Source organism: Electrophorus electricus, chromosome 11 (assembly GCF_041902795.1).
Source record: "Electrophorus electricus isolate QZ-2024a chromosome 11, ASM4190279v1, whole genome shotgun sequence".
Taxonomy (NCBI): Eukaryota; Metazoa; Chordata; class Actinopteri; order Gymnotiformes; family Gymnotidae; genus Electrophorus; species Electrophorus electricus.
This window is the reverse complement of record NC_137507.1, coordinates 9,501,873-9,528,408: the sequence shown is the minus strand read 5'-3', so window position 1 is coordinate 9,528,408 and position 26,536 is coordinate 9,501,873. Positions and strand designations below refer to the sequence as shown.

Genomic DNA, 26,536 nt, shown 5'->3' with positions numbered 1-26,536 from the left:
GTCTACAAAAAGTGTTCAAAGAAGCACAGGATCCAGTTTCATGCTCCATCTATCTGCCACTATGACCTGAATAGCAAAACTACAAATCTGAGCATTGTGTAAAGTCTTTTAATAAAACTACATGAAACACCCTATGAACATTTGTGTATTACTGTAATTCATCTTTCCTCAGTATTGATACTTTAACATGGTACGTATCCAGTCAGGACCAGGACCAGGAGGAGGAGGATGCTGGATTATAGTTAGGAGCGATCTCATTCGATATTGCATTGTACATCAACATTATATACATTTTGCTCCAAATTTTAATTAAGGCACACTGTTCCGTTCATCAGTAGAGCAGGTAGGCGAACTGGAGCCCTGTGTAGTCTTTGGCAGGGGGGCTGTATGTTCCAAGCACTGGGCTTTATTCAAGAGCCTGTAACGAGCTGCAGACCCCAGGGGATGTCGAAGTCGACGTTATCTCCGCAGGGCGTTCTGTACACGAGCTACATGCGCATGCGCCTAAATGTGTTCTCTCTGCTGTCGTGTGTGCTCTGGGCTTGGAAATTGGCCGAGAAGTCCAAACGGGTGTTTTAAAGCAGGGAAAACAAACGCTAGCTTCCTGCAGCGGGCGTGGGTGTGGAAAACAGGGCACCTGACGCTAGAGTGAGGCATAGGAACTTACTTTATTTCAAAGACATTCAGTTTTGACACCTTTTTAAAATGCACTGGAACATGATAAATGCTACATGCCAAATACAATCCTATACATGAAAGTGCAACGTCACAATGAATTAAATGTACATATTTATGGTTCCTTTGATGGTGAAATGTTTGGAAAGAGCTCTATTCGGATCATTTCATTCTCGGAACGACGCTTCAGAGAAAGACAGGAGCACGCATTCTTAGCAGAACAGGCTCCTCCGCACAACATACACCCTGAAAGGCACTTTCGCGTGAAAAAACACAGCGTGTGTGGGTGGGGAAGAGTGTGTGTGAGATGGAGCAGGAAAGGGAAAGTTTAGAGCGGTGTGGAGTGGCAGCAAATGCAGGGGCACGCGCGCACACACACACACACACACACACACGGCATCACGCGAGAGAGCACCAGACTTTAAAAAGAAAATACATCTATACCCACACAATCAATAAATAAGTATAAAATATTGCAGGTAGAAAAAAGCAAAGAGGAACAATTAGGGAAGTGAATCATTTTGTTTGTGCATAAAAAGTGAAAACATGGCTGTTTGGTTGACTCATGACGCTTGCAATCAGATGCTGATCTCTGTCTGTTGACACAATCTCTCTCCATCACGCACGCACACACACACACACACACACACACACACACCTGCATATGGTTCACATTCTGCGTTACTGCACATCCTCAGTTCACTCGTTCTCACTCTCGCCGCAGGCATGCATAATCCATTTACCCTTCAACACTTCACCCAAGACCTAGAACCAGGCACCATGAATCTGCTGAATGAACACACACACACACACACACACACACACACACACACACACACACACACACACACAAGAGAGCCCGTTAAGCTTGAACTATTAAAGTGTGTTCACAAGAGAGTCTGCTATAGACCTTCGGCACACGCACACACGCCCAAACACACTGGAAGTACAGGCCGAACATCAGAATGGTCGATCGCTGCTGCACCTCTAACGGAGCAGCAGTGGCAGAACGGAAGCGTTACCATGACAACCCGAGGGAAGGCGTGGCCCAGTTGCTGAGGTCATGCTTGTTCAAGCTTGTTCTGACCCACCGGTCTTGACGATGCCTTCTACTTCTGTCCTTTCCTTTGCCATGACCCAGTGTACAGGTAGATCCAATTCCACAGCAAGTGCCATTTAAAATCTCATTAAAGCTATAAGTACACATGGGCCCTCAGAATGTCTGGCCTGTGCCCCTCCTCTAGCATCCAATCAGGCCTCGGGTTGCCTTTTCACGGTAAAAGGGGGAGGTTTATCTGGTGATAAAGGCTTGGTGTGGTATTGGAGTGAAAAACGTGGAACATTCACCTAAAAGGAGCACTATGTAGTATTTCGACTGCCTGTCAGGTTCCCAGCTGGCTGATTGACATGGCTTTTTGCAGCATCCGAATATGATGAATTCTGCATTCAACCACATTCTAGAAAAAGGCAATTCCCTATGGGTTACAGAATATAAAATTACACACCAACCACCATAATGTTACAATAGTTTTTTTTGTTGTTTTTTTTTGTTGTTTTTTTAAACAGAAAATTCTACTTACTGCTCCTTTAAATACATTCGGCGTTCGTTAACTCGCTGCTGCTCTCTCTGGGTGGCGAGGTGCAGTGCGTGACTTTAAATCTACATGGACTATCAAGACACCCAACATTCTATATGAGAACAACCCTTTTCTCATGAGGCACCTGTGTCACTTCCTACAACTAAGGTAATCGACTTAAAAAACATCAAAGAAAAGCAGCAGCAACTTTTAAGAATGGCCCTGCTTTTAGCAGGGAAGACACATCCCTTTGTTGTAATAAGGCCTAGCAAAATCAAAGCACTAAAAATACATTGCACCTAAGGAGGACTCAAAAAACTACGTTTCCCACAGCTGGACATCTGAAAAACGGAATGACAGTACTTCACGTACACAAAATCTCAAGCAGTCTCTCCGCCGTCTCTGAATGTGTTCGTCATAAATGTATCTACACACACACACACACACACAGTTAAGTCCTAGTCACTTTAGAGGTTATGCGCACACACACACACACACACACACACACACCACCCTGACAACACATTAAGTGATTATAATATCATAGACTAAATCTATCTGACGGCTCTTGCGTGCAAGCTAGCCATCAGCCATACCGTTGTGTTCATTATTAGCAGAATCACCCTGTCTGACCTTCTGCAGCTGTGATCCAGTCCTCGGGCTCAGAGCGGACCCTGTTTCTTCCAGTTGGACCCCGTGTGGGACTGAGCTCACATAGTGCCTGATTTGTCGGAGGGGAAGCTCGGGGGCGGGCCAGGGGACTGCTGCGTGGGCGGGGGGTTGGCTTTGGGGAGCACGGACGGCTTGGGTCGGAGAGCGGGGGGGCGGAGGGTCACGCCCATGCGGGGCGAGGCGGTGGGCAGAAAGGTGGCGGGGGGCTCGTTGGGGCAGCGGCGTGAGGAAGGACCCGGCAGGGGCGGGAGGGGGTTGTGGGGGCTCAGGGGGCTGGGGGAGTCAGACGGGCTGGACAGCGTGGACGGGGTGGAGCCGGACGGCAGGGACGGGCTGCTCTTCACCTGCTCCAGAGTGTCGAGCACCAGGTCTGGCGCCGCCGACTTCCCGTTCTGCCTCTCCAGCTCACGCAGCTCGCTCAGGGCCAGGCTCATGGTCTCCTCGATGTCCTGCATGAGCCAACACACACACACATATACACACACACACACACACACACACACACACACACACACACACACAGTCACGCGCGCAGACACTCGCAGGGCTATGGTCATGAGTTTGAACACACACAGCGGCAAGGGACAGCCATTGTAAGCAGGTGACCCGTGTCTACCCATCTGGACACAGATCACTGGGCACAGACACTACACACAATAATCCCCAAATATATGATGTAACGTTTAGCGTCAGTTTTCATGGGATTTGTTTTGTGTTAATATTGTTTAGTTAATATTTTTTATATCAATATTGTTAATATTGTTTCAGGGCCCGACTACACTGACTGCATCATTGTGTGTGTGTGTGTGTGTGTGTGTGTGTGTGTGTGTGTGTGTGTGTGTGTGTTGTGTGTGTGTGTGTCCATCACTGACCTGCGCCATGGTGTGTGGGTTGAGCTTGCGTGCCCACTGCTCAGGGACTCCGCAGTGCAGGGCAGATGGAGACTGGCGGATGGGCGGGCTCTCCCGCTCCCTGCGAAGGGACTCGTGGCGGCTAACGCTGGAGGTCAGCGTGCCGTTGGTGGCGATGGGGGCGGGGGCAGGCCCAGGTGGGTGAGCGCCACGGCGACGCAGTAGTTCTGGGCTGTCCTGGGGCCCCGTGTGCGCCCGCAGCAGCTCCCGTGGGCTGAAGTGACCCGTCACCGTGACGGTCACGGGCGGGGAGCTGCGCTCCAGGCCGTTGCCGTGGCCATCACCGAGGCGACCGGGGACACGTCGCAGAAGAGCCTCCGTCCGTTTTCTGTGACTGGAATATAACAATACAGAACCAGTGGTGAGGGAGATGATGAAGATGATGATGGATCAAATAATGAAATAAAGGTTTGGAACTAGAGAGCAGTTTGAACCCTGGAGGGAGTCTGCAGGAAACTTCTGCTCAGATAAAAGCCCTGTGTATGGTGTATAGTGATTGTGCATATATATGTGTGTGTGTGTGTGTGTGTGTGTGTGTGTGTGTGTGTGTTTAATAGTGTGAAACATATAACTCAACTTGCATTTCTAGCTAGGTGGAATTTCCTATCTTCACAGCTGCTCTCAGACAGATAAACCATGTCTGGATGAACCATGTCTTGGAATGTGTGTGTGTGTGTTTGTGTGTGCACATGTGCATGTGTGTCTGATTGCCTGTGACTAAGAGTTCACACACTTTTCTTCTCTCACTCCAATCCCTGATTTAGAAGAGACTTGAGCATGCATAGATATAGAGAGCAAGACAAAGACGTGTGTGTGTGTGGGTGTGGGTGTGTGCACGCACGCACACACCGACTGATGAAGGTTTCTGGCAGTCGTGGTTCGGTGGGGGAGGTCAAGGACCTCCTGGAGCTCACTTCGTCTGACGGCATGCTGCTGACCTCACTGTCGGCCTTCTGACTCAGTGTGTCCGACATGGCCTCGTCCCTGAGAGCACAGCGCACAGTCAGTTCAAGCCTCCGTCTGGCCACCTCCATTAACCAGTTAATAGTTCAACCAACGTCCAAATTACTCAAATAATTAGAATCCATCAGATTCATCACTACTCAAGCAATTGATGAGTGAATCTGTGAGACCAAAAATCACAGGATAATCAATAATGCAAGTAAAATCAAGAAAACGCAGAACATTCAAGTAGACATACCGGATGTGGTGTGTGTGTGTGTGTGTGTGCACTCACTCCTGCAGTGTGATGTACTGGTGTGGTATGAGGCCGTCGGTGCCATTGTGTTGCCCCTCCCACCAGTCCTCTGAGGCTCTCTGGAAGAGCAGTAGCAGTGCACCCTTCTTAAAGGACAGCTCGCGGCCAGAGCGGCCCACGTAGTCAAACTTGGCCACGGCCTCCACGGGTTCACCTTCTGGGATACGTGGAAAAAGCACTGCGCTCACATGACATCCGGAAAACACACCTCTTTATCCCGAACGAAGAAAGCATTAAACGTGAATGAGTGAGCAGAACAAGGCGGCGTGGTGTGTGCGCGCGCGTTCGTGCGTTACCCTCTTCACTGGTCTGCGTCTCAGTGCCGCCCTCCTGTTCTCCCTCCTCAAACACTCCAGGCTCACTGTAGGGACTCTCACTGGGGGCGAGAGAGTGAAAGGAACAGAAGGGACTTGAGTTAGTCAAACCTGGATCAAATCAAACCCTTGGAACAGCGTGAATTCATTCACAACAAGTAGAATAAAACCATAAAGGTCTACAACAAAAATGTTATTTGTATAGAACATTCTAAAGGGGCGTCAACCAAGCAGCTGCACAATTTGGTCAATTTGGTCAGCTGCACAATTTGGACAGCTAAAGGCAAACACTAGAAGAATAATCAAAATGAGGGAGAAAGTGACCAAAAAAGGTACAAAAGCTTGAGAAAATAAGTAGGTTTTTACATGACACTAGATAACAAGGACACAAATACATAACAAATAAAAAACGAACAAGACAAATTCCCTGAAAAATGTTACTTATACACCTTCATTCCTCATGCATACACCCAGAACATCACATCACCGCACACACCCCACACACACACACACACACACACACACACACACACACACACACACCAGTACTCTGTGCTGCTCATGCACTTCTCATAGACAGGACCCTCGAGCTCCTTGGCGTCGGGGAAGATGGTCTCGTGGTGGATGATGATGGTCTTGATGACCTCGTTGACGTGGGCCTGGCAGGAGACCTGGTCCAGCAGGTCTGGCGTGGGCATGAGAGTCGGGCCGAAGCAGATGGCCAGGTTCCCAGGATCCATCATGTTCTCGTCACTGTACTGGGAGAGGCTGGGGGACAGACGCGCAGCTTAATCACACGCATGCCTGAGCTCCCAGAAAACACGGATACGTGTTCTAGGGGTTGGAATGCACGCATCGCTCAGGGGCAGAAAATGGAGTTAGAACTTGAGTCACAGTCGAATCAGAGCTTAGAGGTCTTTAATATGAATGGATGAAAATACTCGGTGTTCCTTTCTCCAGGATGAACGGAGCTGCGTTTATCGGAGAATGCAAGGAAGGCTGATGGTGAGATCGCCAAGCATCTCACACCTTTTCTCTTTTCACCTCTACCCATCCTTTCACACACACACACACACACACACACACACACACACCCCTCTCCCTCTCTCTCTCCCTCCCTCTCTCTCCTTCTCTCGACACAGAAGACAGAGTCGTTTTAATTTCCGGTGTGAAGCCTGGTACCTAGTTTTAGCCACATCTCTCTACTCAAGAGACATTTTCTCTGTCAACAGCGATGACTGTGTGCATGTGTGACAAAGCAGATAAAATGTGTATTTTTAGAAGTAGGTACGCATTCAGGTATGTGTGGGTACACGCGCGCGCGCGCGCGAGTTTGTGAGCGCGTGTGTGTCACTCACTGGTTGAGGAATGCAAAAAGGTATCTCATTATAACAAGAGTAGGGCGTGGTGATGCCATCAGGATTTTCCGGACAGAGAGTGCCCGCTCGTACAGATTCTCCGTGCCTGCCAGGAGGTTTGAAAATACAGTCATGTGAAGGTTTGACTTTCAGTCTTATTTAGCAAGGTGACCGACACACTGACATTGAGCACAACACCCTTTGCCATAGTATGGCCATTCTAAGCACAAGTCTTTGGTTTAGAACTACATGGACATTTGTCTAGGTATAGAGCTGGAATTTTTTTTATAGTTTTGTTTCTTGAAGCTCAGATGTATACAGTGTTTGGCAGTATGTATTTTGTGGGAAAAAAGGAAAAGGATAACACATTCATACACAGGAAACCTATGTTTCACACACACACACACACACGTTTTTCTGTCCCCACACACGCACAGCCCAGCTGCCCCAAGTCCCCGGGAACCTGAAGAATTTAGCACCCTGTCATATCCTGAATTCCTGAATGCTCTCTCTTTCCACACACACACACACACACACACACACACACACAAAACATGAGAGCAGACTCACGGACGCAGGCGATGAGGTCGTTGAACTTCTCTTTGGGAAAGAGTGAGTTGTCCAGGTTGCGGAAATACATCTTCAACACGCCTGCCACCGAATTGATGTCGTGGTTGTTCTCTTCATCTGTCAGAGGGTCGTTTCCTGGGAAACAGGACGATGGGAGGTTCTCCATAGCTACAAGCATTCCGAAATTGCACAAAGCGTGCGATGACTAAGCTTTGTTAAAGAACCAGTGCGTGTGTGTAGCGAGGTGATGATAAGCCTCTTTACAACACCGCACAAGTGCGCCAGATGCACACCCTTCTTCCTTCTGTTTTGTGGTCAGAAGGCGCTTTCCAACAAACAGAGCATACGTTTACACCGCTCTGCTGACGTGTGGGAAAGTACGAATATAGTCTTGCAGCACATGTATACACACACACACACACACACACACACACACAGTGCAGGCATGGACCTACAAACCTCGCTCAAAAGAGTTCTTGATGTCATTGACCTCCACCTGAGAGCCAGACACTCTGAAGATACCCTGGTGCTGTAAACCTGAGGAGGAAATCACAGCAGTATGCTTCAGTATGGTTGTGTGGGTGAGTGTGTGTGTGTGTGTGTGTGTGTGTGTGTGTGTTTTCACAAACCAAAGCTCACCGTAGAGGTTAATGTAGCGGATGCAGCTCTCCACTATTGGCGGAATGGCCTTCCCAGAGTCCTGCACACAAACGACACACCCAGCACTGAGAGCAGGTCAAGGCCATGCGAAGAACAGTAAAAGGAGAAGAGCACAGACAGCCACGCTACCTGGTTCCTACTGTGGGAGTTCCGGCGACGGCTATAGGAGGGGACACACGCGCGTGCACACACGCGCGCGCACACACACGCACGCACACACACGCACGCACACACACGCACGCACACACACGCACGCACACACGCACACACGCACGCACACACGCGCGCACACGCACAATATTAATGGATAAAGTAGAAAGCACACATACAGGCAGACAGAGAAACAGACAGACAGGCAGGCAGGCAGGCAGGCAGGCAGACAGGCACACAGGCGAACAAACAGTGAGCCACAGTCACAGACAGCCAGACTGACAGAGAGCGAAAGGCTTGCTCTTACCTGGTCGTCATTATATCTGCTCTGTACCCTGTGGACAAAAACAACATTTTAAAAGTCTCCCTGTACCATTTACCGTCACAGATGCTGAGATTTAGACAGACACAGAGAAGGATGGTGAGGGGCTGAATATTTTTTTTAAGGAGACAAGAACATTTATCCCAGAAGGAACGTTAGCGCGAATGTCAGGGAAAGGAAAAAGTGACAAAAAAAATAACTGAAAGCACGTATGTAATGCAGAGAGGAGTTGACGGTTTGGGCACGGAGGTGTGATGCGCTCACACATCCAGACACGCGCTACAGCCAGGAGTCGAGGGTGGGATCTAACTCGACAGATCTCCGGGTTTAACAGCAGCCGCATGCTCGTCAACCCACCCTCAGCGATGCTCCTCTTCAGGAGGTCATGCTTCGCTTGCAGTTTGGAGATGAGGTTGCTGCCTTCCAGGTACTCCTTCAGTTTCTGTGGGGCACACACACACACACATTCAGTCAATATTAATGCGATCAGGACTGATAATTAGTGGTCTAATTACTCCAGGCAAGCACACAGCCATCCCTCAGTGGATAAACCAGGAGCCTGCAGACACCCTGACAGTGGAGATTAAGGCTCTGGTCTATGGCCTGGCCCACCCAGTGGGTGGTGTGCAGGACTGCCCTGCCATCTTTCTTCAAATTACACCTCACAACCCCCTTTTAAGACCCTCTTATTTTCAGATACAATTCAATACATTGTACCAGCACTGTGTGTGTGTGTGTGTGTGTGTGTGTGTGTGTGTGTGTGTGTGTGTGTGTGAGAGAGAGAGAGCCGGAAGGGCGCTCACAGTGAAGTAGAAGAGCTCCGTCTCCTGTTGGTTGGCGCGTCTCTTTGCCAGGCTGGGTTTGCTGAGGTACGTGTCCGACACACTGGATTTGACCGATTCCGTGGAGCGGCTGTGCTGAAAGCTCTCAGACACGTCGTAGTCCTCCATGTTCAGCATGTCCTGGATGGTGCTCAGAGTGGCCTCCGACGTCTTCTTGACCTGGATGAGGAAGAGGGAGGAGCCACATCACACACACACACACACACCTTTTACATGAACAAATACAGTGTGCAAATGCAGTGTGTATACTGCTGAAGATGTACTGACATCAGCTGGAAGTGTACCCCGAGGCAGGAGCCTCGGGGAATGTTTGTGTGTGTGTGTGTGTGTGTGCGCGCACACACACACACACACACACACGATGGAGAATCTCACTGCTGGGATAAAGCTTTCATCAGCACTTTAGTTCTGCCCTTAGCTCAGCAAGAGCTGTAGGAAACAGCTGGCCTGCCACTAGTAAGCCAACAAGCAGTCTCTCCAACAGTAAGAGAAGGAAATGTGTGTGTGTGTATACACACGTTTGCATGCATGTGTGGGATTTGAATTTTATTTTAAATAAAAAAAAGCATACATATACATATACATCATATGTATAGTACACAAGTGTACCTGTGTATACATGAGTGTCTATTTGTGTGTACATGGGTGTCTGTGTATGTAAGTGTGTGCATGTACATGAGTGTTTGTGTGCATGTGTGTGTGTACATGGGTGTCTGTGTATGGATGTGATGCAGTGTGCCCAGATACAGAGATGATAGAGGTTTGGAGGAATGAGCAGAACATGAGTGCCTGTCATCTCATTCTTTTATTCTTTGGGAGAACTGCAAGTGCTTTTGTACGCGTGTGTGTGTGTTACCTCCTCATTCTCGATCTTCAGCGTGGAAAGACGAGACTGGAGCTGCTGGTAGCGGAGCAGGAGCTCAGCCTGCACCTGTGGCACCGCTGTGATCTGATTCACCTGCACACACACACACACACACACACACACGTCCAACCAAACCAAAAGACACAAAAACATATTTAAACCTGGCACACAGAGACAGTGAACTCCACAGCCTTTTATTTTATTTATTTTTATCAGTGCCTTGCTCCCCAAAACCCAAGCTGCAATCATTTTGAAGAGTTCAGGACCTATAAAACCATAAAGCAAATGGTCACTAGATGGCGCCTGACCTGGTCACCCATATGGGGTTGGTATGTGAAGCGAGCTGGGGGAGTGAAAGCAGTTGGGTGTGTCTCCATGAAGCGCTGGCGGTCGCTACGGGGGTCCAGGCTCTCTACTGCCCCCTCCAGGATGTCCAGGCCCTCGTGACGGGACGTCTCTAGACTGTACTCCGCCGACAGGTACGTACGCAGAGCCCGACTCAGACTGGCGTGGTAGCCCAGGTCACAGCACTGGCAAACACACACAAACGCACATGCCAACAACACTCACAGGTTATGCACTTTAATATGATTAAATTCTTTTAAAAAAATACACTTATGAAAGGAACACACACAAATAAGTGGCTTGGTATAGTGTACAGAGTATTCACTCAAAAGGTTGATTATCTCCACTGGAGGAGAGAGAGCGATTTGTTTTCACAAATCTAGTTCTTTGAGGTTAATTCAGATCGGGGGTTTTTGCAATCCCTCCCTGATACCCTCTGCCACACACACACACACACACACACACACACACACACACACACACACACACACACACACACACACACACACACACACACACCACACACACGCTGGTCCTCTTTCTGTGTTTTTCTCAGCTGTGGAGGTAAGTGAGAATGACCTCTATGAAGGTCAGAAAGATGCTGCCGATATAAACTGCTGACCACACAGAGCCTGCTGCTAGCTCTAATGATGAAAACACACTTGAGACAGGGCTTGGCCTGGCAGAGTGTGTGTGTGTGTGTGTGTGTCTGGCATACTTGGGCAGGGGTGTGTGGGTGTGTTTATTTTTGTACATGGGCTTGCTGTGACTTTTACTTTGGCATATGTTGTGTACAACTGAGTGGGAGAAAAGTTTGTTGTGTCCCAGTGCGTCAGCCCCTCCCCCTCCTCCAGTGCGTCAGCCCCTCCCCCTCCTCCAGTGCGTCAGCCCCTCCCCTTCCCCCAGTGCGTCAGCCCCTCCCCTTCCCCCAGTGCGTCAGCCCCTCCCCTTCCCCCAGTGCGTCAGCCCCTCCCCCTCCTCCAGTGCGTCAGCCCCTCCCCTTCCCCCAGTGCGTCAGCCCCTCCCCCTCCCCCAGTGCGTCAGCCCCTCCCCTTCCCCCGGTGCGTCAGCCCCTCCCCTTCCCCCGGTGCGTCAGCCCCTCCCCCTCCAGCTATTGTCACTGCTGCTTGCAGTTACACCGTGTGCACCATGTGCATACAGCGGCGGCGGCTGTGTGTGTGTAATTAAAACCTTACATCCTGCCCCATCCTCTGTATTTGTCCCTAATTAAAGAATTATAGATTCTTCTAATTACTGAGTATTAATCAGGACGGCAATTCTTCTGAGAGCTCAACAACAGCGAACCAAACCAGGCGACGCTCGAGACAACCCCACCCGACCCCCAGGCAGCAGTGTCACACTCACGTCAATCAAGTGGGACAGGTCCTGGACGTAGTACTTGAACAGCGCTGCATTGGTGGCTTCCAGAGTTAACAGGTACTCGTTCCTCGCCTTCATAACCTTCAGCTTGTTCTCCGAGTACTTGGCCTGACGCTGAGAAGGGAGGGAGAGAGAGAGAGAGAGAGAGAGAGAGAGAGAGAGAGAGAGAGAGAGAGAGAGAGAGAGAGAGAGAGCTTTTACATGTTCATAACCAATTGTCAATGCTTCTAGTCCCATTCAAATAATCCCCTTTTTTAAGTCGGAAGGACACGCGCGCATGTACGTAAAGCTAGCCTGGCGTGCAGGGACGTGACGTGCTAGCGTGGAGCGTTCGCCTGTGAAACACAGCAGCAACTCAGTGTCTCACACACAGAGGACACTTTCAGCACATCCGACACATTTACCGTTACGATTAATGCATCTGGCAGACTCTCTGATCCAGAGCGACATACACTTTTAAACCGTGTTACAGAAATAGGCAAGTACAGCGTTAGGACTCGTGCCCAAGGACGGGGACCGCCCCCTGGTCCCCCACGGGAGAGGCAGCACGGTTAGCCGCTACAGCGTGGGACAAGCTACCTTCTCCTTCATCTTCTGGATCTTGCGGGCAGCGTTGCGGCGCTGGTGACGTTCCTCGTGACGCAGGCCGAAGACCTCGCCCCCGCGGCCCTGCCGCTCTCCCTGACGCTCCGCCTCCTTCAGCTTGGTCTCGGCGCTCAGTGTCTCGCTGTGGTACATGTGGTAGGTCTTCATCACCTGGAGAGGGGGCGGATAGGGAGGGGCCATGGCATGAGGACGGCCACGCCCACCAGGCGCGAGGCGGAAACACGACGGGCTCCGAGTTTGTGCAACCCTGGGTGTAGGCCGACCCAAACGCAGGCCCCCGGCTCACATCTGGAGACGAGTAACTGAGCAGTTCAAACAGAAGTCAGTCCTGCCCACATCTGTAGCACTTCACATGCCCACAGTGAGGAAATCACACAGTTATGCACCATCCATTTTACAGAGGCAATTTGGGTGTTTAATGGCTGTCATGTGTGTGCATTTTGGAGTATGTGGATATATACTTGTGTGTGTGTGTGTGTGTGTGTGTGTGTGTGTGTGTGAGAGAAAGAATGACAATGGTTGCTACATGAAAATAATAACCATTGTTTCACAATAGACCGTGCTGTGATGGAGTTATGATGCATTCCTAATTAGGACACACAAACACGCACACGCACACACCTCACGAGTGCTGCAAATGCCATGTGAATATGCATCTTCTCACATCCGGAGTCTGTGTTTTGTGTGTGAGCAGGCAAGTCTGTCCATCTGCTACAGTGAAGACAGAAGCCCACGTCAACAGAACACTGGGTGGGTTTTTCCGATGGTGTTCAGGCTGAGTTTCTTCCCTGTGTCTGTTCTGCGCTCCCCTGGTACACAGCAGCCGGGCCATCGCAGCCAACGGGCACCACACACACACACCTCCGTTTAACAGGGTTTATTTATTCAAGAGCTGCTCGGTTGTATAGCGTCGAGCTCAAGTTCAGGTCACGTGTTCAGGCCAGAGTTTGGCCAGCGGTAGGGAAGTTGGCATTGTTCTAATGACACAGGAACCTGGAAGGTGTGTGTGTGTGTGTGCGCGTGCGCGCGCATGTCTCTCTCAGGCTGCCGTACTTCAGGACAGAAGAGGTCAAAGGTGGAGATACAAATGTCGTGTCCAGAAAGTAAAGCCCGTCGCAGTGCAACACGGGCACGGCGCAGCACAAGTACGGGATGACAGAACGCGCGAATGAAAGATTGATGAGATGGAAGGAGGCAGAGATCGAGGAACAAAAGCGGAAAGTGAGTGGGAGGCTCGAGTACCGATGGAACGATAAAACGGGAGAGAGAGAGAGAGAGAGAGAGGGAGAGAAGGGGAGAGAGGGAGAGAAGGGGAGAGAGAGAGAGAGAGAGAGAGAGAAGGGGAGAGAGAGAGAGAGGGAGAGAAGGGGAGAGAGAGAGGGAGAGAAGGGGAGAGAGAGAGGGAGAGAAAGGGAGAGAGAGAGAGAGAGAGAGGGAGAGAAGAGGAGAGAGAGAGAGAGAGAGAGAGAGAGAGAGAGAGGGAGAGAGGGGGAGGGAGAGAGAAGGGGAGACTGGAGAGGCAGACTGAAATCACGATCATAAAGACATGCAGGGGAGAAAGATAAGATGAATGTGTGTGTGTGTGTGTGTGTGTGTGCGTGTTTGTGCGCATGTGTGTGTCTGTTTGTGGTGTGTGTGTGCGCGCGTGTGTGAATGTGTGTGTTCTGAAAGAAGACTCACCGTGTACAGTTCATTAAGAATCTTCATCAGGTCCTCCTGCAGCTGGAAAGTGATCTCTTTACTCTGTAGATGGAGTGTTTAAGAGGAGAAGACACAAAGGGCACGTCTGGGTCAAACTCATATCTACAGAAATCACACACCGGTCTTTGTGACACCTGATCTACACGGAGTGGACAGATCAAAGGCTGCGTCCAGAGCGGTTCCCGTAAATGCCGCTTTATTGTACTTACGTGCCCGGCTCTGTTCAGATTTGGAGCCGAGATGGCAGGCTACGCTATTTGTGAGAACCTGTGCATTGAGCCACGATGCTATTTGGCAAAGTTCAGTTTAGTTCATAGGTGACATATTACTAGATTGCAACTAAATCCGAAGGCCAATGACATGGTTTGCAGTGTCATCCCATATACAGACAAGAATTAGAAGTGTCTCACTTCTTATAACATTGCAATAAATTCCAAAAACAGAGCAGGATCTTGTACTTCACCATTCAGAATATGCTACTTCCGTAAGCTAATTTTCTAGTTCTTTACTACTATTTTACTATTTATTTATAAGTTTTATTATGCTTTATGTTTCAAAATGTGATTGCCATATTTATTTTTAGATCATGTCATAAAAGAACGCAGCAGTAGTAACATAAACGCTACAGCTGGGGCTGGGGTTTGGACCTCAGCTCAGCTCCGTGATGTTCCTCCTCACTGAGGTGATCATCTGGGTCTGCACTGGAGGTGAAGGAGGACACGTACTCCCTCTCCAGCCAATCAGATGTCTGTTTGGTTGCGGTATGTTAATGGGTGGCGATTGGCCTGCGAACGCGGCGGTGGCGGCTACACAACGTTTTGGCATTTATAACCCCCAGAAACGAGCGCTCCCACACTGGGAGCAACAGGCAGAAGCTCAGTAATAAAATCTGACTTAAAAGGGCTGCTTTGAAGAAATCTACCACCACCATAAAAACAAGGTGAACGCAATGCAGGGAACAAACGAAGATTATTAAGAGCAACCTTGAAACCAGCTTCTGAGTAGCAGCTGATACGACGGAAAAAGGGAATTCAGGGAGACCATTTCCTCTTAATCAGTCCTCCTTTGGCTGCTTTGTCCTTCCTGTACATATGCAGCAACAGAGGCTGCGAAAGCACTTCAGACGCTCCTCATTCCGGCACCCAAGCCGTGCAGTGGAGGTTTATCCCGACGGCGCGGTGAGACGGCTGAGGCGTCAGGACAGGAACTTCAGGGCCCATAAATAAACCAGCTGCCATGCAGGGGTTTACATAGGCAGGCATGGCCCATCAATGATGAACTTTGAATCTACCTGAAAACGAAACTCTTACGGATTCGTGCAGAGTCTGGTGAGACACTAGCGCAGCTTCTGCTTCCAAATCTACCCCACTCCGAAATCCTCCTTGGCACCTCTTATCATGGAAACGAGTGGCTCAAGTTTACTGTGTGGCCAGCCAGTTCCATTTTACACAAGAAGGAGCTGGTGTCACTCTGAAGCTGCGCCATTATTAGAAATGTCGTGTTATTATTTCATGCGTTATGTTGTATAATATGTTGAATTCCACCCCCCGAGTACCGTCGGTAATGCGGTGCGTGCTCCCTGACTCCTGTGCGAGGTGCTCTCACCTTCTTAAGGAGGCGTGTGTTGTCTTCACTGACGTGGGAGATGCGCGTGATGACGTTATTGAGGTAGAGGTCGCTGAGGGTGGCGTGGTCCTTGCTCTCCCGTCGCACCTGGTTTAGCAGGAGGTACCAGCAGTTCACTGGGGAGAGCAAGTTCTGGTCCTTCCTGGAACGAACATCAAGAGCCAGCCATGAGGGCCAGGGTGCGGGAACAGGAGAGACAATACAGCCAGGAATACCATGGACAAACATCACCTTCGACATCACAGCTAAAAGAAGCTAAAAACAGAACCACACACAAGATATGCAACAATATTTGGGATGAAAACTAGGTATCCCAGGCTTCCTTTGGTGCTCTCTAAATTACACTTGCATGCTCTTGTAGTGTAATGAAGGTTTTAGTTAATATTGCAAGAACGTGGTAAGAGCACCCCCTCCCAGTAACCACAGTAACGGGGCTGTATGGCATGCCGTGTGGTCTTCCAATCTGCCATTTCCTAACGCTGCTTGGCGGTCATGCCTTGCAAGTCTTCCACAAGCCAGTAATGCCCCGGGATAGCGCCGGCTTTTAAAGAGATTCCTCACTGTGCCCGACTGCACTGAGCTGGTTTAGGAGAGGAGACGCCATGATGGAGGTTTGCCCGCCATCCAGAGGACCCTGATCACAGCTTTCTCAGGAAGCTGCGGAAACGTGTCCCTGTCCAGATGAACCCTGTGTGTGACATCCTTTAGTCTAGAAGGCCTCAAATCCGGACCCCCGAATCCAAAATCCAGCCGTGGATTTTGTAACCACTACCAGTTTGTCACAGAAATCTGGCTATTCAAATAACAGCTCTCAAAGTCCAGGTCCTACAGATTTTCTTGGTGTCAGGTGTGAGGAGTTACATCTCCTATTCAGTTCGCTCCAATAGATTAAAAAATCCAGACCAGAAGTTGTATTACAGATCCGGAGTTGATTATTTCTGCTGTAGATGGCACAAGAAGAACCTTCAAACGTTCCGGGCATGACCAGTATGATAAATGACCTCAGTGGTCAGAAGCCTGCCATCCTGCTCATATACGCTGTGAGAAAAAACAATAACAGGAACAGCAGCTGACCTGGTTTCCACGTCACTGCTTCTTTCCAGTTCCTGTATCCTGAAGCCGCTAATAAGATAGATGGGTCCAAGCTACACGAAGAGATAAAAACTATCTAATTAATTAAAATACACCCCATTTTGAGAAGTATTCACTTGAGTCTTCTAGAGTTCCTCTCGTGCCAGTCTGACCCAGTTTTCCTTTGAGAATATTGATCACATACAGCCACCTGGAGAGGTAGATGCCTGGGCACCATTTTGTTTCACCGACAGGAGTCTTACACATTAGGAAAGACCGGCAGAACCACAATAGGAAGCCATTTTAGAACATAGAGAATCCACTAACTAGTAACAGCTCTCTGCAGGCATCCAGTGGGACAACCCTGCAAGGACCAGCAGAACACTAGCACCTAGTGAATGACTAGCACAACCAAAGAGGAGAGAGAGAGAGAGAACAAACACGATTTGTTGGTCTCTTACTGTCCTCTCACTCTCTTACTCCCTCGGTCCTTTTATTTTTTGCTTCAGAATGCTGTCTGCATTAACACACACACACACACACACACACACACTTCTTATTCTTTCCCTTCCAGTAAGATGAAGGACTAGCTAGGCCAATGGCTGATATATTGCGAGCATTACCCGTGTGAACAATGATCAAAAATAGAAAGAAGAAATTGAGATAGAGGAGAGAAAAAGGAAGAGAGAGAGAGAGGGACGAGTAAAGAGAAACAAAAGCAGCGGATCTGTATCTGCACACCCAACCGTCAAGAGCAAAGGTTCTCATTGGTCCTTGGCGCCGCTCACTTGTATTGCTGGTGGTCCTTGGTGCTGCGCGTCTTGGCCATGAAGCGCTCGGCGAGCTTCTCCAGGTTACGGGAGTAATCGCTCTCGATCTCGGCTTTCTTACGGAAGAAGTCCTGCAGGTCCTGAAGCAGCTGCACCCGCATCTCCGTCTGCTGCTCCAGACATTTCTGCTGCTCCACCAGCTGAGAGCGGATCTCTGCTCACACACACACACACACACACACACACACACACACACACACACACACACACACACACAAAAACAAAAACACACACACCAGGAAATAAGGAAACTGGATATAGGTGACCAAGAATTCCTGATGTTAGTAAGACAGGTTTAAACAGAAGGGTTCGGTGATATTGAAGATGCTTGTGCTCGCGTCTGCGTTCTGCAGAACTCCGCAGGGCATGCGATGGGGTGAAGGGTCTCTGGCTTGCCGAGAAGCTCCGTGTTCAGCTCTCGAAAGCAAAAGGGCAGATTTTCCGCCTCTCCCATCCCTGCACAACACTCCGCCATCACAACTCGCCGCCGTTACCAAGACAACAGGCACTGGATATCCCGTGGGGATTAATGCGCATGTGTGTGCGCGCACGCGCGTGTGTGTGTGTGTGTATGGGGAAACATTCCAGAGTCTTCCTCGCTCCTCTTTGCTACACACCTGCTTATCCATGGTTCTACTCCGTGCCCCCCCCCCGACCCACTCCCTCTCCAACAGACCAACTGCTTAATGTCACAGTGCCACCCTGTTTCTACAAGCCCAGTCTCTGGGACGAGGTGGCTGGCAGCCTGCGTGTGCCACGTGGGAGGGTACGTGTGGGACAGCGGGTGGCCAAGCCAGCGTCAGAGAGCGATTGTGTTAATCCTAAACGTGCATTCCATCCTCACGTCCACTGTGAAGGCGACGATGGAGCGAACCAGACTACGGGTGCGTGGCCGTAATGAAGCCAAGAACGATCGTTTGGACAGAGTGCCAGCCATACGAGTTGTGCTGGTCGACTCCACTACATGCCCCTCTGGACACCAGTCTGGTGCTGGGACAGGCTTCGATGATACAGGAACTGTCGCCTGCGAGAGGCTACCCTGAACCCGTTTCGCTGCACAGCAGATACGCTCCTGGCACGCACCAGACTTTTCTTGAGGATGCTCAAGTTCGTCCCTTAAGCAAGCTGGTTTAGTTTCTGGTATCGTCTCACAGATTCGGGTTGGATTTTAGGAGAAGCTAGTGGTGAAATGTCACACAGGGATTCTCACTTAAGACTTACAATCAATATATATATATATGTGTGTCATGCTCTTTAGTATGTTAAAATCCTCTGTTTGGCACATGAAATGACTACGTGGCCAGAAGTTATTTTCAAGCTTTAGGTTATGTATGCACATGTAAAGACACATGAAATGGAAACCTGCCTGCACAGGAATTTAGAAAAAATGAATAGATTTGTATATTTGCAAAGCTCGCCTTACAACATTCCAGTCATATTTACGTTATTATTACTGAAAATCAACCGTCTGTGGAGCAACTGCGCAGTTTTATTTTTGATTTTTTCTAGTAAAAATGATTTTTTTTGGATAAACATCAGGCTTGCTTTTTCTGAAGTCAGTTAAGTTGCTCATATTTGACCTTTGAACTTGTGACCCATGTTAGCTTGTCTGATACCTTGAGGCGTGTGCAGGAGCCTGGCCCAGACTGTCGCCATGGCAACAAGGCATCTGCTCTTCAACTTGAGAGTGAGAGAGTGTAGGCAGTACAACACCATTAACATCCCCCCCCCCAAAGGTACCACATCCTGAACCTACACACATCCAGACTTCCTCTCAGTCTTTCCCCTTTATACTCATCTCCTTATCACCACTCTGTTTTCTTCTTATTTGCTTTGCCCTCTGTCTCTCCACATTCATCATAAGTGAATTAAATTCTTAATCCCCCCCCCCGCCAAGCCTCCCTCCCTCCCTCCCTCACAGGCTGGCGTATGGGCTGTCTCAAGAATCATCAGCATCATATACCACAGTGGTGCTGCAGCGCACAAGTGTGCGAGGGTGTGGGTGAGGCCACATGACGGACTGCCGCGCATCACACAAACGCTGTTAACGGCAGGAAATCACATTCCGATCACTCGTTTGCAGACAGAAAAGAGTGAAAAAGGAAAGAAAGATGAGAAAATAAAACAAAGAGAGAAACCATGGCCCATTTGCACCAGTTCGCCAGGTTTTAACACACTCTCATTCATTTCAATGCAAAACATTTTTGTGAAATCTTTACTATACCTTCATGCCAGAGATGAATAAAACTGTCTCCATGGGTCTAGTGCATGCTGAGCTTTGAATTTTTGAGTAATTTGTTTAGACTCATAAAAGCCATCTGGTTGTCACCTCAGTGCACACACTGCTAACACTGCTGTCTCTTCTGCTTGTGCCTCAAATAATCCCAGAATGCTTCAAATCGTTGTTACATTAAAAGGAAAAAATATTAAGACCACAGTTTTACCAATCCTGTGCTTTGCCTTTTCACAGCTTGGCAAAAAGCTGAATTGGCTGTAGTGGAGAGACTGATATGGCGCGTTTACTCTTCAGCCGCCTACTGGTACGCGCTCCAGAGAGCCTGCACCTACTGTTAGGGCGCGCCTTCAGAAGAACGGCTGGCTCTGGCACGTTGTACAGTCGAACAGAGGGAGTCAGACTGGCACTGTTCACTACCAAGGCTGTGAAAAGGCTTGACTTGACAGCCATAGGTCCCGCCTATGCTTTAGGGACTGACCCATCTGCATGCATCTCCTCAAACATGCCCGGTGTGGGGTCACGCGTTCGGTCATGAAGAAGTGCCCATTTCCTCTAGAGTTCCATGACCAATGTGCAGACTCCACGGGCAGATCAACGGTCAGCTGAAGAACTTCCAGAAACTGGACTGGTCACATGGCCTGAAGTACAGTTTCAAGTGTCACTCTGCCTTCAACATCAATGGGTGTATACAGTCCACAGGGTCAGAAATAGATTATAGAAATGGATTGATATTTATACTTGATTAATGAGACATGGAGAACTTACTTAAAATATACACACCAAAGCTCACTGTAAACCTGTACTCCCCTAGAGAAAACCGATGGTAAAACATCTGCCGTTTCGTTTATCAACTACTCATTGCCGAATTCTGTTTATTCCACAGGAAAGAGGGCACAAATTGTGGACCCACGTGAAGAACAGACAAGTACTTTTCTGGGTGTGTTTTGCTGCTCTCTCCTTCTCTGTTTTATCAGACAGAACTCAAACACGCATCCATGCAGTGATTTGCCCCTCGCTGCTGGTCCTCGTCTGCCTCTCAGTACTGGGTTATCTAGAGTGAACAGTCATACCACGGTGCTGCTAAACGATCGTCCATCTCATCACTATGCCTCTCGCCCACTGAGCGCATGGTAGTGCATCTAAATAAAACTGATGTTCTGTTCAGGCTCTTCAACGCCACGCTCCTCATCAGGGACTGGGCTGGCACTCTACACTCCAATTCCCCTTAAGGGCTTGATGTGATAAATACATGGAGTAATGTGTACTATAAAAATGTAGTGTACATTCAGAAGTGTGACCAGCAGTACAGTGGGAAATTTGGTAGCTGTCCCAGTCAACGTTTGAAATTGATTTATGAACGTGTCATAATGATGATGGAATTAATGGTGTTTAAACTCCAGAAATGATTAAGAACCTTTAAATAATGAAAGTTAAAAGCTACGCTCTGCACATCTCTGCAAGTCTGCTATGTATGAGAATGTGTCGTGTGAGCATTTGCGCATGTGTGTGCGCGTGCGAGGGTGTGCATGCTTGCAGTGTGTGTGTAAGAGACTGTGTGCATACATGCGTGTGTGCATGTTTCCCATGAGAACGCAGGCATTTGAGCTGGACAGCATCCAGTGTTGCAACCCAACATCAAATCTCATTACAAGCGAGCGGACTACAACAGAGCAATACAGCAGAGTGTTACCGAGCCTATCTCTCTCTCACACACACACACACACCTACCTCACAGAAGGGTGGGTGTAGCTCCCATGTGTCCCCACATTTACTGGATACACTTCTCACTGTCGTGCTGCTTCTTGCTGATAGGGCAAATATGTGCCTTTATAATTAAATACCCACAGCACAATGACACACATACACTGGGCTTGCTAATGTGATACTGGGTATCTAATTCAGAACCTACTTGAATCAGCATGTTTGAGCAATAGTCTGTCCGTCTGTGCCTGTATGTGTGTGTGTGTGTAGGAGAAAACTATTCGTGTGTCAGGTGCCAAAGTCACACTCCCTGCTTACCTCTCCACTTCCTCCTAGTGAGAAACCCATTTCCTGTGCGGGCACAGGCAGGTTGGGCGGTGGCCAAATGGCAGGGTGCATATGGGTCTGCGCTGGGGAAATCCAGCAGAACGCGCACACGCACAAACCCGGTTCCCTTTAAGGAGCTACCTCACGGCTCCCAGCAGGACTCAAGCCACACACACACACACACACACACACACACACACACACACCTTCTATCAGGCTGTGCAAAGCAAAGGCACAAAGGAAAGGTTACCAGCACAGCACCCCTCACAGACAGCCAAACAGCAAAACTCAAGTGGCCCCACGGCACACACCCACATCTCGCCCTGCGTGAGGGCACAGCACAGGGAAACAGAATGCTGTAGTGTAGGACAGATGCTAGAGCCTATGAGTAAGAATGTGTGTGGTTGCTGAAATTAGCAGCACTGCCCCTTGTGACCATAAATCACTCATCTCGCCAACCTGCTCATAGTTAATCCACTGCAAGGGCTGTGGCATGCTCACACACACACACACACACACACACACACACACACACACACACAACTACGTGTGCTCCATACTAAACAGTATTAGCACTGCAGTGAGAGGATTCCCTGATCCTCCTGTCTGTGCTCTGTGAAACACACACACACACCCGTCAGAAACCCCAGTCCCCTATGGACAGACACACAGACTGGCTGGTGGCCAGGTATCCATGGAAACGAACACAGTGCAGCAAAAGCCTGTTGCCAGTGTTTGGTAATAAGGGAACACACCGACTAGCACATCTGACACACACACACGCACGCACGCACTGCACGTGTGTTCTGATGGATTAGAGAAATAAAATACACAACATCGTTTCGATTTATATATGCAGTTGACGGGCTGTTATTAAATACAAGGTTGAAGCCTAGAGCAGAGTCGCACATTCACGAACAAAGTGCCGATTTGCTGATCCAACAGATACAAAACGCTCCATATTCAAGGAGTTAATGCAAAATTAACGACACGCTATTCGGTAAACATTCACACGGTCAATACAAGGTCAAGAAATCAGCGCAAACCAACAAGCCAAATGTTATCGCCCATCATGAATAGCGCTGGATGGACCCGATACTGCGCCACCCTAAACCCCAGCTACAGTCGGAGCAGGGCAGGCGGCGTTGCTATGGCGCCCGCACGCTGCCCGGGATTGCGCCTTATCGATTAAATCCCGTTAAATGCGCCCTGCCGTGCTTGCGCCGCCCTGCGCAAATGTGCCGGGTGGCGCACACACCGATGTCACGGTAAGGACGAGCGGGACACCAGCGACCTCGGCGCATCCTTACTGCATGGCATGAAACATGCTTTAATCAGACGTGCTCATACTTTTGCACTCGCATGACTACGAATAAAAAAAAAAAAAAAAAATTATTATTACAACTGTCATTCATAGCAGGGACACCCTGCACCGAACCAAGGAAATATGCACCATGTCAAAACAATCTATAGTCTTCAAAACCTCCACGCAAGACCCCAGCGGGAGGGGGCTGAAGGCAAGTGTGTAGCTGTCGCCAGGTAACAATCAGGTGTGTGTAAGCGGAGTTCTCCCTTACCTTTCACCTGACTCTCGTACTCCGTGAGGATTTCCTTCTCCTTTTTGAACTTGGCCGTGTTAGACATAATGGACAGTGACTGGATTCTGTCTATGCGTTCCGGACTTACTGATCCCGTCTGATCCAAACCTTCTTCCGCGGCGCGTCCCTACTGTGACCGATGCGTCATGGCGAGGCACCATCCGCTGTCAGCGGCAACAGCAGAAAATCTTAGTCCAAGATGGAAATGGCATTCAACCAAACGACCGTACTGTTTTGTCATACGTCTCACCGCACCGGTTAAAAAGTGCAATTGCAGCTCTGTCGGTTGTCACCGAGTATCCCAGGGAAGGTCCAAGTGGCACAAAAATTAAAAAGGGCGTCGTTACCGCGGCATCGCAGCCGCGCTTCGGGGCAAAGCTATGAAAGAACGGCAGAAAGTCTGTGGGCACTATCGACACACCGCACACCTTGCGTGAGAGCTACACGACAAAACACCCCCCAAAACAAATACAACCTAAATGTTCACTCACCTATCTTTGTTTATGGGAAACTGGGAGGAAGAGAATGTGTGTCTGTAAGGAATGATCACGCCTCCCTAAACAGTTTCCCACACGTTCCCGTACACTACACTGCGCTCCACACTACAGTCACTGGGCATGGGAGGACTGTGGGCGTGGAGGGGTAACTAGGCAGAATTGACAGCCACCCAACCCAATGACTGTGTTATGTGTTTACACCATTCTAGGAAACTAACGGATGGAGCGCTATTACCAATTACATGTTGATTGGTTAATTGGCGTCATTAGATGTGTTTAGTCACAACAGAGACGACGCTGAAGCAGACGGCTGGAGCGTGAAGACATGCCTCTCTCAGGAAACGCTGTCATGCATATTCAAAATATAGAACTGCTGAAAATGTAAAGTTCGCTGTGCGTTTGCAAGTGTTGTATACCAGCACAGCTTTCCACTCTTGACGCCTATGGATACGTAAATAAACAACCGACGACTAATGTAGTTAAATTAAATCTTTCAGGAATGACCATCGGTAACGTGGTAAACCAAATGCAATTTCATAAACTGCTACAATTGCTTAGTAATCAATCTGTATAATTTGATATTGTTGATCACCTACCTTAGATTTAATCTTCGTGGCTGATAGAAACACCCAGTCCCTTCAAATAATGCTCGAATGCCCTCTATTGGTAAAATGGACTAACTACAGTGAACTATAAAACTATTCCACTTTTATTTCCTACACACACATAAACACACGCAGAGTGTATTAGTGCAATGACAGCAGGGGGCGCCAGACACTGAATTCTCTGCATGTCCAGAAATGTCCCCGACCCTCGGCGGATTTGTTGTGATTGGTGTGATTTTAAAGCACATCACACCCACACTGGATCTATCGCTTACTTGTTTACCTGCTCACACTTGCTTGCATCGGTCTTCACAAGATCGTTCCACGGGCATGATTTCGATCATTTGATCATTTGTACTTTACTTGGTTATTAATACGTTTGGACACTTTGAGGTTCACCACAATTAAAATATAGAAAGTGTCTGCTTTCATTACTTTTATCTATTTTGGAGTCTTCATAAAATGCGCATAACTGAAGTTTGGGGGAGAATCTGCCAATGACAGATCTAGGTTTTTGGGTAGGAAACATATCTTGCACTGTTTGGCATGAGTAAATTCATCCTACTCCAAAACATTCTATATAACCACTAGGTTATACCTGTAAATGTCAGTGGTCCTAGAACAAAGCCTTGTGGTACACCACACATTATTTTCATACAAAGAATTCGACACTTACGCTTACAAAGGGACAGTCAGTCAGATACAATCTATTAGTGATCAGCTTTTAAATGTAAATGGTGTGTGTGCCACTCCCATATAAAGCCTTACTTTTAATACTGTTAATCATTTTGATACCTTACTTTTGGTACATTGTAGTTCATGCTCCTTAACACTTTATCTCAAATGAATTTCTTAATGTTGAACATTTAACGGCTTGTTAAAAACATTTTTACTCTTTTGAAGATTTATACTTTTATGGAAGTGGAAGATCTGTGTATGTCTGCTCCTGGTATTTACAGGTACAGAAGAAAACACCCAGCAGACTAAGATGTCTGGCATTGTCATAGTAACTGGAATTCTCACAGCCTTATTAATCATTAACCAGTGAAATTCCAAAATAGAATTGTTTCATCAGGACAGTCAATATCCTGCATGCGTTATGGTTTGTGTATATATTGTCCAGGTCTCAGACCCAAAGAGATCCACAGCCCAGAGCAGCACTTTCATGATTCTCCTCCTCAGATCCACACTGAAGCCTTTACAAAGCGGTTCTCTTCTGTGGTTGGACTCCACTTCACTTATTGTTGACCTTTTCTTCCTCTCCTGACTACAGTGTGCATCGTCAGCTAGCGAGGAACCAAAATACTGAAATTCCCATACCTGTTCTAGTTGGATGGCAATCTAAAGTTATTGCCAGTGACATATCTCCTCTACATACTCTCATTACCTTTGTCTGCTTCTTGTTTATTCTCATATCATAGTCTTTACACACTAAAGAATAAAACCCTTGATAGCATACAATATAGTTTAAAACAATATATGTATACATTTCTAATAAATATGGATTATAAGAATGCTTTGCTAATGCAGTTAAAGCAGCTTGCCATGGCAACTTGGTATGATTTAGCTTCTCAATACTCCCAGGAGGGTCAGTTAGGAGAATCTATGGTATATTTAGTAGCCCAAAGATGTTAAAGTCTGATAATGGAAACCCTACTAGATCATTGTGCTTAGCATTCACATCCTTCAATAACAGCCAGAATGACCTTTTCCATTGGGCAATGCACTAAATGCCCAGGTTACAGAGGTAGATCACGACCCCAAGAACTGTGGGACATACTGTGGGACATGTGTGTGTTTGGGGGTGGTGTAGAAGACAGTATTTTGTGACATTACTGA

The 26,536-nt window shown here is 48.3% G+C and overlaps 1 protein-coding gene across 7 annotated transcripts; it reads right to left on the bottom strand.

The window, feature by feature from the left end:
* Window positions 1–649: 649 nt before the first annotated feature.
* srgap1b (SLIT-ROBO Rho GTPase activating protein 1b) lies at window positions 650–24,248 on the bottom strand. 7 transcript variants are annotated; one of them, XR_014125942.1, is made up of 23 exons: window positions 23,575–24,248; window positions 17,692–17,887; window positions 15,812–15,974; window positions 14,186–14,248; window positions 12,479–12,655; window positions 11,885–12,013; window positions 10,483–10,704; window positions 10,166–10,267; window positions 9,271–9,468; window positions 8,825–8,909; window positions 8,453–8,480; window positions 8,125–8,155; window positions 7,975–8,035; window positions 7,795–7,872; window positions 7,336–7,470; window positions 6,766–6,871; window positions 5,951–6,175; window positions 5,390–5,469; window positions 5,073–5,250; window positions 4,685–4,819; window positions 3,797–4,169; window positions 2,023–3,373; window positions 650–1,464 (listed from the first exon to the last, which is right to left on the bottom strand). XR_014125942.1 is itself a non-coding variant. In XM_081723066.1 (23 exons), exons 1-23 carry the CDS (start codon window positions 23,639–23,641, stop codon window positions 1,441–1,443), a joined length of 2,961 nt encoding a protein of 986 aa, XP_081579192.1. In that variant the 5' UTR covers window positions 23,642–24,248; the 3' UTR covers window positions 650–1,440. The 7 variants fall into 7 exon arrangements, 5 of the variants coding, with proteins under 5 accessions (XP_081579192.1, XP_081579193.1, XP_035384102.1 ...); XR_014125941.1 differs by having other exon boundaries at window positions 650–1,461; XM_081723066.1 differs by having other exon boundaries at window positions 3,269–3,373.
* Between the last annotated feature and the right edge of the window lie 2,288 nt (window positions 24,249–26,536).